At 37.5% G+C, this 16,842-nt stretch overlaps 1 protein-coding gene across 4 annotated transcripts in view; it reads right to left on the bottom strand.

Moving 5' to 3' along the window:
- Positions 1 to 16,842, bottom strand: part of YAP1 (Yes1 associated transcriptional regulator) — an 87,887-nt gene that overhangs the window by 24,346 nt on the left and 46,699 nt on the right. For all 4 annotated transcript variants that reach the window (XM_014263998.3, XM_005482591.4, XM_014263999.3 and 1 more), the window contains exons 3-4: positions 14,117 to 14,232; positions 5,764 to 5,877 (exon numbers count right to left, since the gene is read on the bottom strand). In XM_014263998.3, the coding sequence (XP_014119473.2) occupies positions 5,764 to 5,877; positions 14,117 to 14,232 (230 nt within the window). The remainder of the gene's footprint in view (positions 1 to 5,763; positions 5,878 to 14,116; positions 14,233 to 16,842) is intronic.

Raw genomic sequence — 16,842 nt, 5'->3', positions numbered from 1 at the left:
TCTTTGAATTTAAGATCATATACGATTAGATATAGACTATATAATTACAGTGGGTAAATATATTTAGATTACAGATAATGAATCATGTTCAAAATGATCCACCTTCAACTTTTAATACAGTATGCTCATTAACAGGAAAGTGCAAACTGCTGTGTTAAAAGGATATGAAGGAAAAAGTGTCCCTGTTAGGAGTGCAGTTTCCTTTCATTATCACAGCTGCTTAGCACAACACTGCAAGCATGCATTATTTTTACCGGCACCCAGACATCATTAGCAATAAATCTCCTTTCCCAAACAGGATTCATTTACTCTGAAAACAGAACAAACTACAAAACAGGTGTAAACTTACATAAACCTACTGTCCTGATAAATTCTTAAGAAAAGTGTGGGTTTCTCTCTCTTTCTAGTCTAGAAATATTCTACATAAAGTAGGTAACTGCATCCTGACACAACACTTGTGGACAGATTTAGTGATTTCTTCAGTGAACTTCAGTTAAGAGGTAGAAATATATCCTGCTTTCAAACAAACCCAGATTTCACTTTCTGATATAATCATACACAACAAATAATTATTTATTGTCACTACCATAAGGCAGAACCTGCCTTTTACAAAGGGACGCTTACCAGTGAAATTTCATCTGCCTCTGCAGATTTGCAGCAGGCTTTGACAGAAGTCACTGGTTCACTGAAAACTGATGCTTCTTCATCTGTAAACATCTCTGACATGCATACCAAAATACAGAAGTCTTTATCCCATCCTAAGTGATCTCCTGAAACTATTCTTCTGGAAAAACAGAGACAAGCAAGTGAAAAATCTAATACCACTGGACCTTTTTAGATGGAGTCAAATCCTCCTTCGTTTTACAGGGTATATAAAGAGGATATGCCATTGCATTTGCAGACCAAAGCCACTTGTGGTCATGCTCTGCTTTTTGTGCAAAAACTGAAGGCAGATCTGGAACTTAACAAGTCTTAAATGCTACTATGATCAGACACAAAGTCTGGGCTTTTTTTTTTTTTTGACTAGACAAAGGCCAAACCCCAGTTTTCCAATCTAGCGCTCCAGTTCTATCCTGTCCAAAAATCTGCATCTTGAAAGGCTTCTACAAATTGATTTGAAGGAATTTATATTAAACAAAGTGCTAGATAGGTAAGGAATAAGAAAGCAACACTACGGAATACCTCCTTTTAATTTCGGATACTTAAAAATTAGCAGATGCTCTGAAGCTTAAGCTTTAATTGAATTTCAACCTTGTTGTGTGTTTGCTTGTTTTTTCTTTAAACAGAAATGATAAATATATGTTTGAATTAAATGCATACTTGACTACAGTGTTTCTGAACAAGCTCTTTTCACTTTTTCAAAGACAGTTTTTATACTACAAAAAAAAGGAAGCAGCAAAACCTGGTGTACCTTCTCTGTAATCATACTATCATCATCACTTTTGTTTAATTTTCTAATTGTGCAGTCAAGCAGCTACTGTACGGAGGGCCCCTATGGCACTTTTCCTAATGATATTAAACATTGTTTTGCCTTACCTTCCCCCTCATCCAAAATTCATGCAGAACTTCAAAGAACATTAACATTATCTCTAAGTGGGAGTGATAAAGTCATGGCAGTGATTTCAACCTGAGGTCACATATTTTGCTTCATACCCCATTATGACAGCTCCAAGAATTGGAAAACCAGAAGGAAAGAAACTGGGAGCATGCAACATTGGTATGACCATGTTACAAGTCTTTAAGACCAAAGAAAACTCAAACTTTACTCTAATCTCTACAGACACTTGTCTGACTACTCTACTGGAGTAGTAAGGTCTCCACACCAAACTTAAACCAGCAGAAACCAACTGCCAGTTTCCAGTGTTTTCCCACTTTAACTTCATCTTTGAATTTAATATATTAAGGACCCTCAAAGGGCAAAGTACTTAAGGTTGCATTTCAAAACAAAGTCCTATCACTGGCAAACTTAAATAAGACTTAAAATACCTTTAATGATATTTGATACAAAAGCCAATTCTTGGAAACTTACAGCAAAAAAGCTAAACAATTTTAAACCTCAACTGGTTCTAGGAAATTTGGTTTTATAGGAAAAGCAGATGTTCTTCACCAACTCCAGCCACTCCGAATGCATAGCTGACCTGCTTCCTATCCAGATGTTTCAGTATCAAGAAAATACATTATGTTATCTGAAAGGCTCAAAAATCCAGTATGATCTGTGAAGAATGACCAATGAACAACAGTAGAAAAGACAAAACCGTCCAAAAAAAAAGTTCAACCCAATAGTCCAATTCCATCAAGGGAAAAAACCCTCTTCTAAATAAAACTAAAAACTAAGGCAATTTGAGGTCTCTTACTTTGAGGCCTGCAAAGGCACTGAGAAGGTAGGACAGCATGCTTTTACCACATGCTCCACCAGACAAGAATCCTGCTGACACGAGCCCAAGGACCAACCCCCTCCCATCTCCCTGCTCCTTTGATCCCATGTCATCTTTATGACTGCCTGTGCTTGGCATCAGAAGACCCTCCTTTCCTTCTTAGTTCTTTCCTAGATATTAAAGTTTGTGAATTATCCTAACACAAAACTGTTTTAAAGTTGTATTTGTAGACTTGGAGAATGAAAGTCTGAGCCACAGGACTTCACAGACACTTAAATGGTGTAGCTGAAGACCTCTAACCCATTTCAAAGACGTTACACTTGAGTCTTGGAATGACGTTCTTATCTTCAACTTGGAGCACTCAGGTTTGAGACCCAGCCTACCCTACAGCTATTCTGACAGAGGCTCTTTTTTGATGCATTATTTCTAAAAGTCTGCTCCAAGAAAGAATACATGCTAATTACACTCCTTTATTTTTTGTTTAAAAGCATGAATGCTATACCAGAATGCTCCACACCAAATCAGTCCACCAAAAATAATTTTTCCAACTGATTTTCCTTCCACTCACTCTTTTCTAGCCACAATAATGGAAAATTCCAAGCACTATTTAAAAAAGAGCTATATCCACACCTACTAGAGAAAATAAAGATGAATGCAAAGCTTCCATCTGATGAGGAACACACAGAGACATAAAGGCTGTCTCCCTGGAAGCTGGGAATTCAGAAGCAATACGGGCAAAAACTCTTCATACCTTCTGCATCTGAATACTGGAACAGAGGAGTATGTTTGCACATACCATTGAATAGATTTGTTTTCCTCAATGGTTGTTAAGATTGGTGAAAGTGGCAGAGAGAGACATTAATTCCTTCTTCATTTTCAATCACTGTTAGCATCACTGTAATAACCAAAAGCTTCCACAAGACAAAGATGAATTTATCCTGCTTCCGGAAGTATTAGTAGTCACAAATATTGAAAACCAAGCCCTTATATTAAAGCATGGTGATAAAAAAGGGTTTGGTCATCCTCAGGGGAAAAATACAAACAGAAGTTTCAACCTATATTAAGCACAGAAAGGTAAACTTCTGAGTCATTCACATGCTATTTAGGGTCACAGCACATATTTGTTGAGGATCTCCACATAGTAAATAAATGCAAGCTCAGTAATTTAACTCTGTCAGAGATTTTTTTTTGTTTCTTGACTGGAGTGACTTAAGGAAGTCACAAGTAAGAAAGCAACAGGAAAAGAATTTTGTATTTTCTTGGCTCAAATTATAAAAACATAAGCCACAATACAATGTGTACAACTTAGGTTTTCAAGGAAAACTCCTTCAAGCTCAACAGCAACTAGCAGCTTGTCTCTATTTGCCGTCACTCTAGATCAGAAGAGCCCACATGCTTTTTTTTTTCCTTTCCTGCCCCTTTCAGTTACACTTGAGTTCTTTGACTGAAAAGGTCTGGAACAGATTAAAAGTCCGACCACAAAATAAAGAGCCTTGGCATGTACTCAAGCCTGTCTGGGATACACATACACAGTGGGCCCAAAAAGGGAAACTATGCAGCAAGAAACCCTTAATCAGTCTTTTGGACATTTCTAACTTCTTTCAGTTTAACTGCACAGCCTTAACATTTGATAGAGTTTCAGGACACACAAGACAAGCAGCTTTTGCCCTTACAGTTGGACCACTCTATTTACCAGAATACAAAATAGTTGTGAAAAGCAAGATTCATCTCACTCACAACCTCTGTCCATTAAGGCATTTTCCACACCCCTTTTTAATTCCAGTTAATCTTCAGAATTGACAAAGTAATGCATGTAAAGAAAAAATGATACCCTGGCAAGATTACCTGAGTAAATGTAATTGCAAAAGGCAACACTGATTTTCAAAATGACTGCTTCCTTTTCAGTCTTACTCACAGACTAAGTAATTGTGAAGTTGCAAATTACCCACACACTCCTCTTGCAATGTGCAAACAGGTCTGTAGCTCTGGCTGGTGTTAAAGCCAGCATGGACATTTGCCAAAGCTGACACCCCACCTTTGGGCTCAAGTTGCATAGTGGTTCAACCTGTCTACAAACTGGTGAGTAGTTTATAAACAAAGCGTGACAATCCGGCATTCTCCGTAAGTGTAAACGGATGTTGTAAGTAAGCACTCAAGCCTACAAACCAAAATGCAGAATTTCTAGCTGACATTTCAGAAAACAAAACAGAACAGTGACTGTTGAGTTTTGTAGCTCTGTATTTATATGGCATTCATGGAGTTAATGCCTCTCCCAGAAGGGGCCCACAGTTGTTGTTAGGTCAACCCCTGTAAAGCTTCAAAGGTTTTGCATCCCCTCAGCCTGACCTACTCAGTGATCTGCACACTGTTTTCATTTAGCTGCACTGAGTCCAAAAGTAAAGCCTGAAAACCACAATGATCTCTTCTTTTTTTTTTCACTCCTCCTGTTTTTTCCATGGCTCTGGAAAAATAACTAAAATCCAAAGGAGTTGAAAATAGTAAGTTATTGGGAAAACAAATCAAGGGCAAGCTAATAAGGCTGACACCCACAGGTCATGGCTTTACAAAAAACCAGAAATTTTAATGCCATACTAAATACATCTTGGATAATCTATGAAAGTAGTTTAGAGTCTTCATATTATATGTGATTTCTATTCACAGTCATCAGTGCCAATACTTTATTGAAAAGCTTGCAGTTCTGCTCTTCATATAGATCAAAAATATAATTGAAAAAAATTACATAAAAGTTCTGTTTTGTTTAATTCTCCATCCAGACTTTGTGATCATTAAGTTACTTTCTATTTTCAAAATTAAGTAGTCTTTATCCCACAAAAAGGTTATTACCTTTTATAGTAGGAGCAACAAAACTAATAATTCCTCATCATTTGTTTAATACAAAAAAGTTTCGTCGTGATAATCACTGTGACAAGCTGGAATTATAAACTGGTATAATTTTCAAGTGTATTTAAACAGCATGAACTATTATTTGACAATGACCTCTTAAGATAGCACAAAGGAAAGTAAATATTTGTTTAGGAATTAAAAGATTCTTCTGCAGTAAAGTTTTGCTAATTTAAAGGGACGAGTGAGCTTGTCTGAAACCATCTCAGTAAGTAATTTCTGAATGTCACCACTCTGGAGAACTGTATGGATCATGTGGCAAAATACCAACCCGTAGCATTAGAAACTTGGGTAACATACAGTCCTGGAGGATATAAGCGAATAGTATTTATCTTAGAAAAAAAAGCAAAAAAGTTATTTAAATAAGGCCTCTACAACTTAAAATATATTTTAATCATACTATATAAATTTTTCAAAATATGCCTGCAAAATTAAAGCTGAGTGAACTGAAGCAAATCAAGAATTCTGAATTGAGATGAACTTTTACCAAAGCGTGGGTCAAGCCTTGGGTCTAGCCAAGATGTGGTCTTGTTCTTATGGTTTATGTAGTAAATTTCTCCATCCTGGGTCATAGCTTGTTCCCATCCATCGGGGAGTGGGCCTGCAATATAGAAGGAAGGAGTTGATGGCGGGCTCTTGCTTGCTCCACCTGAAATTGATCTAAAAAAATATTTTAACATTCTACATATATAACAATACATGAAACAGAAGAGTTTCAAGCTTATTTCTGGGATTAAGGGCAAAGAAGTGCTGGGTGGAAAAACCAAGGAATAGGAAACACTTCTATCATTTTTATTTAGGATTTGGACTTTAATTTTCAAGCTTATTTGTATCCTTTCATATGCTTTTGACATATCATTTTGCTATAGCATTCTAGTATGAAACCAGCAATAAGTCAAGCCTGCCAGAATGAAACCAGCATGTGCACCAGGAAAAAGAAGCATAGAATAATTCTACCTTTCACAGAAAAGTTTATCTAGTGTTTAAGACACAGCAGCAGGAACAAGCTAATACTGAGGAGATCCTGAAATGATCCTGTCTTTCACAAACAATTAAAAAAAGAAGTGAACAAAACTAATTTCCTCTTTACCTCATACTCTAACTTTCGGTGAAAGCATTCAAAGCTTAAGCAGACAAAAATGCAAACCTGAAGAACAAGGTGGGCAAACAAGCAATGACACAGCAAAGGCAAGGAAACACCATGAGCAGTCACAAAGACACAGGGCTATGAACAGCAGTACAATGTCTCTACAAGCAAAAAGGCACACACAGGAAAAACTACTTCTAGAAATGGTCAAAGGGAAGTACATAAAGATGTTGTAGAGTCAATAGTTGAGGTCTGAACACAGCCTGAGGAATGGTTCCCATATGTTCCCATCAGCAGCTTTCAAGAAACAACTTTTCATCCTATACCGATCTTAAACTCCTCGTTTCCATCTCTATATGATCACATACATTCACCCATACTTTGCTTAGGCTGAAAACTATTTAAAAAATAAATATTTTTCTCATGTTATCTGGAAGGTGCTTTACAAATACATGGTTTTGAATTTTTATGCTCACATTGACATGTCTAAATTAGATAGAGGAAGATCTTCCCCATATTTTAGATTTAAGTACAATCCTCAAATTATACAACAAAAGATTCACTACACATGTTAAGAATGTAAAAGAAATTAGAATAAACCTGCTGCAGCCATAGCAGCAAGCCATTGTATTTCAAATTCTTCTACTCTTGCTCAGTGGAATACAATAATACAACAGCAGAAGCCATCTGGCTGTTAGACTTGGACGAACAGATTATTCCGTATAATGTAAGATACATTAAGTGTACACAAATATCATTATTTCACACATGAGATTCAGGTATACCCAAAAATATGTGCCCATCCTGTAAATGTCTACTACATCCATCTTCGAACTACATTAGCTCTTGACTGTAACTCTGTCCTGAAGTCATGCTCCTGCTGAAGAATTCAGTCTAAAGCTGGGAGAAGAGGTAGGGAGGATAGATTAGTTTGCTTAATCTCAAAAGATGTTCTTGAAGAAACGTCAAAATGAGTAAAAAAATAATTCAATTGCATTCCAGTAATATCCCAAGGCATAATCAGGACAAGAATTTCTTACTGTGGTCTTTGAAGATCCCTTGCAAACTCTATTTCTAATTTAAACTTTCATTTTGGCTCCGAAAACAAAGCCCTTCTCTAACAACCTCACTACTCCATCATTAGTGCCACAGACGAATTTCAAGCGAGGAAAACCAGCGAACACTAGGTATTTTCTTCCCACCTCTACTGCTCTAAGTGTTGCCTACAAGTAACGAGTACCTCAGTTTCACCAGAAGTTAGTGAACAGAACAGGCAAGAAAGAGTGACAATACCGCAAATGATGCTTAAAGCCTAAGATACTCACTGTAGAAAAGGACTTTGATGGAGAAATGAGAGCTCCAGTGCAAAGAATGCTGTATTTTGTTACCGTAACCAGAGACCAGCCAGCTAACCACAGGAGCACAGCAACATGCCCCCCATCATCCAACTGTGGAAGTCAATGAAGAACCAAACCCACTCCTTTACTGCTGAGCCAGCATGCCAGCCATGCAGGCAGACCTTCTCACTGCCACTTTCCTCAGAGTCCTGCTAAGCCATACATGCCTTGGAGAAACCCAGCAAGAAATTCTTCGTGAACTGCAAAGCCAGAAAAACCCTATTTGGCTTCAGGAATAACAAAACCAGCCTTGGGGTGTCAGTCCTGCTGAGCACTGAAATCTGTACTGGTGCAGCATGTTCCTTTGCAGCAAGTAAGAACAAAATCCTTTGAAGAATGCTGCCAGGAGCTGATCAGTCCATCCACCTGGTGGAATAATGCTACTTAAGAGATTCAGTGATCTGATGAGTACTAGATTACTACTAGAGACAAACCTGGGCAAGATTCTCTTTCTAAATAAAATGCACAGTTGTGGAACAGGACAAAAAGGTCCGTCCATCTGCTCACCCGGCTATCACAGCAGCAAGCCTTCCTTGCTAAGTGCTATGAATGACTGTAGAAGCAGAGCTTTTATCTCTGGAAACTTTTGGCATTAATAATGTGGTTTGCTTCCTTGGACAACAAACTGCTCTCATGTTTCTGCTGTCATCATTACATATTGAAAAGGCAGTTCAAAAATTGAAATTATTACCTTCTGTAATTCCTGTTTGGTTTTGTGAGTAATTGTGGAGCTAGAAGACATGTCTGATTTTCTAAAGGGTCACTTGACAAACTCTGTATTTGAGGCAACTACAAGAGGAAAGAACTAAACCCATGCTGAGGAATAGGGGACACATTCACCCAGAGCATCTAGGAAAAGTCCTTTGCAATTACATGCCCATTTATCCCCAAAAGGCTGAACAGGAACAGAATTTTTAGCATTAGATAACCTAGGTCACAACAGCTGAGTCCTATATATTGCTGCTGTTCAGACCTTTTCACTAAAATTTCCATAGTTACTGTAGCTCATGTTGTATAGAAACTGCAATACTGGGGGGCTAACCAAAAGTCCATTTAGTCCAGACATCTAGCCTGGGGTGATGGACAGATTTGCTGGCCGCTGAAAGTAGCCCATTTAGGGACTGTCACACTCTATAAACTTTTAAATAAAGCACCAAATACATAAAGAGACCTAAAAGGTATAGAGGCTATGAATAGTCACTTGGCCTCACAAGTATGTTGGGCACTGGAACAGGCTCCTCAGGGACATGGTCATAGCCTCAATCCTGACAGATCTCAAGAATGGACAATGCTCTCAATGGTGTGACTCTTGGGGATGCTCTGCACAGGGCCAGGAGTTGGACTCAATGATCCTTGTAGGTCCCATCCAAATCAGGAGATTCTGTGATTCTATCACAAGTTACTCCTTGGGCCAGTTTCTGTCTGCTTACTAAGTGCCAAAATATCTCTCAAGTACTTCTCCAGTCTCCCCTCCAACTTTTGTAAATATTTAGCACAAACAGTATCCTTGTGACATGGTCCCCCTACTAGTTCTGTTTGGTGCCTCCTATGACAACTGAACCCTATCACAACTGTAAGTTTAGAATTCTGTGAAATAATTTGCACAGGGAGACACAACCCTTCTAGGCAGGGAACTCAGCCTGCACTGTGGTACTTTTGAGGACAAAGTTAGAAAAAATTAAATTCTAATTTCCAAATGTAAGCCAGCTTTCCAGAACTACTGGTAAGCCATACCTCTGTAACTAAATATTTATATAATGGTGTAACTTCATATAAATAACATGTAATTTCAAAAGTCTGCGTGCATGTCTCTTTGGTGCATGTCTCCACTTTTTGTAAGTTTTTTTTAAACTTTCTCATATGCCATGGAATCTGGAATGCAAAGCAGAGCTTGCTGCTGGCAGATAGAAAGCAACTGGAAGAGTAACAAAAGCAAAAATGTAGTAGAGATTTAATCTATGCTGGGATAAGAAGTGAATCTTGCAAAACTCTACTATTCCTAACACTTATTTTTAAAACAAATGTAAACAAAGCCATATTTTATCAACAGGTCAATGCATATAAGAGGGCATCTGTATCTATCTACCAACTGACTATGCATGGACAACCTGGGAACTAGAATACCTATGTTCAACAACAAGATTCACCTTCATCTCATACAAGCACTGATCTCCAAGATCTTTCCCAATCTTTCTCCGTGAAAGCTGAACTTCAGGAGGAATCCCTTCAGTCATTGTGGTTCTAAAACTTCCAAAAATTGTGTCAAAGTCCACAAAATTTACTTTAAGTACACCTTTATCCTGTCAAATTAGTATAAAAAGACACTATTTAAAAAGGGGTGGTTTTTGCAGATGAAGAAAGAAATTAACATTGTCATGCAGATACTTAGAAACTCAAGCTTCAGAAGAGACCATAGTGCTGACTGTACACAAAATGGAATTTTGTACAGTCAGCGCTATGATGGCTACACAGACACAATCTGCAACTGAAGTGAGCAAGAACCTAAGAGAAGAGCTAGAACTTGTTTTAGTTATTGGCATATTCCTTCGTACCCACCTGTCCCCTGAGAGTTATGAATTCAAGTGTCCATTTCCTTACCAACATTTAACATGGCACTACAGCCTTACCTTAAGAGACAATGGAATTACACTAGGTCTACAAACTTTCACTGGGAAACTCAATTCAAAATTGCCACATAAGAATGAAGACAAAAGAGGGCAAAGGCACATAATCTGCTCCAAAGCTAATTCTCTAAGGTCTATGTGCAAGCGGAAAAGGCTAAAGCATGCAGTCCTGTCAAGCCTGACTCAAGCATGATTCAGAAAGTAAAAGTATCAGAAGAACAGAAATACACTAATATAATTATCTCATCTCTGTTGTAGCAACTGTAATTGTATACGAAACAGCCACTGTTTATTTTCAAATGTATAACTTTACCTCAGTAGGAAATGTATAGGAGATGTTCCTAAGAAGAACAGCATACCATTACTACTACCTTTTTGTTTGTTTGTTTTAAATCAAGGCAGAAGAAACTATGTTGGTTTTTTTCTTTCTGTTCTTTCTGTTTTCCTTTAGGGAAAAATGGTTAGAAACATAATGCAAACAAATGAGAACAGTTACAATTACTTTTTATATCATGTGGCATATGCACAAATAAAAGGCTTGTCTCCTTTCTACTACTGAAGATGCAATCCTATTTCACATATTAACCAACAGATGCCATCTAACAGAGCACTGTGCTCCTTCCCTGCACGCATATGGCCCAAACTATTTCAGTTGATTACTTGTAGCAACTAAGTTAAGAAAGACAGATACTTTTCACATACTGATGACTTCCTATAAAAAAGTAGCTAACTAACACTCATAGAATAACTCATTCACAAAAGTCATGCCTGGAACAGATATAAATGGTTCAGATGTCCATTAACTTCTTTGAAGAAATGTCATTTGCAGCAAGATACCTAAGTGCCTCAAGAGATGGAATTTCTTAAGTCAGATAACCTAAAGATTTCAATCTCATGCTAAACTATATGTTTCCCATTTTTATATTTTAACAATCTTTTGACTTGCCCTCATCATGTCTTTCCTGAGTTCTTCTTCCCCTATTTATCCAAAAAGACAACAGGTTTATCTCCAATATGCACACATCAGCTTTCACAGTTCTCTTCTCTCTGCATCTTCAGTTTGTTTTCCTGTTCATAGCAATTTCCTTGCTAATGTCAAGAACTCTAATTCTGACTAAATGTTTAAAGCTTCTAAAGGCTGTCACGACAGCTCCCAGAAATCTCTCCTCTGTTTCAGCAAAGTAACTTGACTTACAGGCTCCTGAGGCAGTACACTAGAACTTGGACAGTAACTTTAAGGGCTAAAATTAATGAGCACCATACAAGGTCTGTACAGAAAGGAAAATAGTCTCCTTTGTGGCATTTCAAACACTTTTTTGCAAGTCAGTGATCTCCAGCTGTCACAATACTCACACTCGTTTTTTCCCAGTATCTTTCATGAAAGGCTCTCATGCACTAGGGTATGTTTCACTGCCAGCAATATTTCATAACAGGAAACTTCTGTCTTTAAGGCCTCAACTTGATTTCTCGAGGATGAATGCCCAAATTAGAACATTAAGTAGTCTTAAATCTGAGTGCCAACACCATGACTGTAAGTTCCACTGTGCTGAAGTGGTACATAGTTACTTGACTTTTCCATTTCTCTCAAAGATTATTTGAGAGGCTACCAAGGAAGCATAAGCTACCATGAACTCAGTAATAAAAAGTAACAAAGCTAGGTATAAGAGACTTTAGTAAAAACAAATAAACAGTCATAATTTAAAGTTTGTACATAAACATTTGCCAGAACAAGTATCAGAATCACATCCAATAAATGCAGATTTGGTATTATTTAATTCAAAGCAGACTTTTGTTAATAGCAAATAAGGGTAATAAGCAAGTGCATCCAGAGAGTCAGTTCCAAGTCATACTACCTCAACTGACTTAAGCTTAAAAAACCTGACTCCACATGACATATGATGTAATCCAATATACACAGGAGTTCTGAGTCCTTCATGCACTTTATCACACTCAGAGCATTTGGGGAAAAAAAAGCTTCATGGGATTTTCAGTTGATATTCAACATAGTATCATCTGTGAAATTAAAAATAAATGTTCAATGAATTTGTATCCAAGTAAGTGCTTTCTCAAATCACAAGACAACCCACTTGCACTTTTCAACTGTTCTTTACTGCATGAACAACAATATCTATGCAACATCACACTCTCACATAATTACATCAGGCAATTACATGTAAATGTTCTTTAAAAAATAATCCTTGCGTCCAGATTGCTAGCTTCTTTTCCAGTTTGTTACCACCCTGTTACAATTTATTAGTACTTTTTTTTTTGCTAAGAACTCTTCATTTCTAAGTACATAAAGTGATTCCTACTTTACTATCAATATTTTTTCCTGTGAATTCTTACAGGTACAGCGGAAGGTTTGAGGAGTTATCTTAAAATATGTCAATATTGAAACAGCAAGCATCTAGTTTTAGCACAAATAAGCAAAAAGGCAGGACAGACCAAGGGAATTGTTTCCTTTCTCCTATTCTCCCTCCTTTAGAAGTGTCCCTACAAAAACATGCTACCTCTATTGCTGCAGGTTTCCTGGGATAAATTTACACAGAAAATAATCACACTGTTTTATTTTCACATCAGAGCCTGAGACCTTAATTGCTGTGAATCACGACTTCCTGAACTTGAACAGGACTCATTTGTTTCAGGATAATCCAGCCTCCTGGCCTAGCCAGCAAAAAGTTTGATTAACTTCCCCTCTAATACTCAGTCATGAACAGCACAGTTTGGTCACGCCTGTTAATCTTTTGGTATTGTCTGCAGCACATGAATTGCAGCATGAAACAAAGCTGTCTAAACAGACCACAAAAAGCAGCACCAGAGAATAACCCTTGGGAAGTACAGGAACAGCAGACACACACAAAATACAGTCAGACTGTGAGAAAATAAATATAACATGAACCTCAGTGACAGACAGGAGGTGACAAAGCCAGGGCAAGACCAAGCACTCAAACAAGCATGGTACCAAATTTATCTGCTTGCTCTCTGCATAATCAGATGAGAGAGCTCTGAAAACACACAGTAGATTCTATAGCAAGAACAAGAACATTTTACTGCTGTCCAGTGAGAGCCCCCCCCACCCCTGCCCCCAGCCAGCTGAAAAACAATTCTATATTCCAGGAAAAGGCAACAGACTTCCTCCAGTTAGAGCAATAATGACCATGATACCGGATTTTGGAAGTAAGAGAAAGACAAGAGGAAAACAAAAACATCTCTGCTTCTAAACAAGACTTTCAAGGTATTTGCTTGATCCATTTAGGGACAACAGGAAAAAATTATATGTTCACATTAAAGGCACGAAATGTAAGTAAATGGTGGTATAACATAGTCAGTGAGCAAAAAGAGGCAGAAGAATGCTGTGAAGCACAAAAGCTTTAATGTAAATTGATATTAATTGAATGGAAATTCTAGTCTTCATCAATTTAACAGCACTTTGTGGTCAGAAGAAAATAGAGAAAAATTCTGCTTCCTTACAACTTTGAACCATTCATTTGAAAAAATAAAAACATAAATCAAAGAACTACAGTGTTCTTTTTATTGACAACATAAATATTATACAAATTCTATTATTTCAACTATCAGCCTCTTGTTTGATGAATCAGGCATCAACAAATTTAAAGTTTCAAACCAGGAAGAGTAGAAGAACATTTATTAAATCTGGACTCCCTCTCCCCTGATTAGAATAGCCTGTGGTTTACTTGTATGATCTTTTTCATAAATGCAAATTCTGCTTACCTGATGCTGAGTTCATGATGCTCTGCTGCACAGAAGGACTGGTGGGAGCTGTAACATTCATCTGGGAAAGCATGGCCTTCCTAGGATCTTGCCATGTTGTTGTTTGATCAATGTGACTAGGACAAAACAAAGCAAGAGTTAGGACAGTCATGCATTCACAACAATGACCTGCTAGCACAGAAAGTTTAACAACAAAAGGTTAAGCTTGCCAACAACAGCCATATTCAAAACCAAACAAGAACTTTTTGGATTCTCTCCAAGCATCACTGTATGTCAGATTCCCAAATCCTTGCACTGGCCACCACCAGTTTCCCAACCAACATTTGCATCCTTCTCTCTTTGATCACTTATTTGCCATTTTTAAATGTGACTTCACAGATTTTCAAACCAAGCCAGATATGTCTGGAATCTCAAGCACAGTCCAGTACCTTGGCATGATGAGTTCATATCCAGGGCCTAGGGAGTGGTAATGAACTGGCCAGTATGCAATCATTAGTGTTCCCAAACTTTCTGTGCATAGACCACATCCTCAGATTATCGGGCAGACTTCTCTCCCCACTGACACCTGAACAATCCCTCTGTGGTAGCTGAAGTAACCAGTCACAGTAAAGCAGTAATGTGAAAGGAATGTGCAGCTGCCTTTCAACTTCAAGCGAAAAGATGAGGACAGTAGGACTGTCAAGTAACCCACCCAGTCCTCTGCAAAACCTTGGAAGCTTAGATTTCTCTGTTTTGAAAAAATGGCAAGTACATTCACGACTGTCATTCATGGAAGTATTCAATTCAACAGAAATACAAAAGTGTAATCAATCATTATTTTTCTTTTGGAGTATATGATTAGCATGCTTTGCTAATAAGCAGCAGATGCAGTCTGTTCATACAAGCATCAATATTATCTCAATGTCATTAAACAACACTGCTCTGAGAAGTACATGGGGACAAAGATACAACTCCAAATGCACATGAACACTGACAGCGGAATTTGTTATCTGATCATTTAGAACCGGTACAAATTAAAAATCACATTCAGATAGCATTGTTAGAAATTAGAATCCAATGCATTATTAACTTGGTACCATTCATACTTTAAATAAATTATGCTTAAAATTATGCTTTTCTGGATTACATGGAGTGCCCATTGTCATATTCTTCAGCAAAACCACAACAAGTAACAAATTCAGAAGGACATAAAATGAAACAGTAGTCACCAAAATAATTACTTATGTCAAACTACTCACATTCTAATCTTCTGTTACAAGGCAGACATACCACAAACTAGCTTTTAAAGAAGTTTTAACATATGTACATTAACACTCTCTAACCATGCACATAAGCTATTTCAGACCAAAGAGTTACAGACACACCGTAGTAGCTCGTTTAATACAGTATGTGCTGGTTTTGTCTGGGGTAGAGGTTATTTTCTTTACCATGGCTAGTGCTGGGCTATGAATCTGGCCTCCCTCTGATCATCACACCAATAAATTATGTTTGATGGCCAGAGTTAAACCTCAACAAGATACTATTAAGCACACTGCATCTTTGGTAGCACAGGTTTTCAAATATTCAGCTTCACTGAGAAACATGCCACATACAGCAAGACTTCTTTATTTCTTTTTAAAGCCTATTTATTTATAAAACATGGTGCAACATAGTAAAGACTGCCCTATATATACTGGACTATATATAAACCTTCATACTGGGGAACAACTTTTCACTTTTCTGCTGGTCAGTTTTGCAAAGCAAGGAAAACAGGTAAAGATAATACAGATGTAAAAACACTGCACTGTAATGCTTCACAGACCATGTGTTTAAATTACTGTACCAGCATGTGCTACTCCTCCCTTACATTTCTGATTTGTTATATTTGCTCAACTCAGTTCTGGCAACAGTGGAAACTGGGAAAACATGACTGTACCCGTAATAACAAATTCAACTATTTACATTTAACTCATAAAAATCCATGTAGCACTATGAACTAATAAAATGCAAGGTACATAATTTATAGCCTTTGTTTTTATATGCTATTTGAGTGCAGAGCAAGAAATAAAAGGAAAAATGTTTTCTCCCTGCATTACAGAACCATTTCTACAGTTAACTGTAGGAACGCACTAAACAACATTGATCAATTTTTCAAAACACATCAGAACATGGGACAGATGAATGAACTATGGAAGAAGCAGTTTTAGATGTACCTGCAGTTTTGAGCACAAGGACAGCATTATTGACTCCTCAAGACAGCTTAAGCATAGCACGCAAGGTACAGTTAATGTTCATATGGAGTTGTTAACAAGGGTAGCTATTTTAGGCAGTAGCAGCTTCCAGCTTTTCCCTAGCTCAGTATCACTTGAGAAAAGTCAGCATGTTCCTTACGTGACCAGCTGAACTACAATCAGCAGTCTTAGAGCCAAGAGCCATGGAGGAAAATCTTCAAAGTAAGCAAGCTGATTATATTAATATCATACTGACTGTATGACTGGTTGAATAAGGCAAACTTTTTTCCCTCTCACTCAGCTCAGTGCTTCATGATCTACATATCCATTTCCTCCATACATTCCTTCAAAACTTTTCTCCTCAAATTCCATAAAATCACAGTCCTCATACCTTACCTGCTCCATAGCCTGAGTGTTTTAATGCTATATACTAAGAAAGCACCCAAACCACTTCACAACAGATCAGTTCTTTCCTATAAATTCCAAATAATGCTCAGCTGATGAAATACGAAGTAG

The sequence above is a fragment of the Zonotrichia albicollis genome, chromosome 2, assembly GCF_047830755.1.
Source record: "Zonotrichia albicollis isolate bZonAlb1 chromosome 2, bZonAlb1.hap1, whole genome shotgun sequence".
Classification (NCBI taxonomy): Eukaryota; Metazoa; Chordata; class Aves; order Passeriformes; family Passerellidae; genus Zonotrichia; species Zonotrichia albicollis.
The sequence above is the reverse complement of the archived record's forward strand: the minus strand, read 5'-3'. Positions and strand labels throughout refer to the sequence as shown.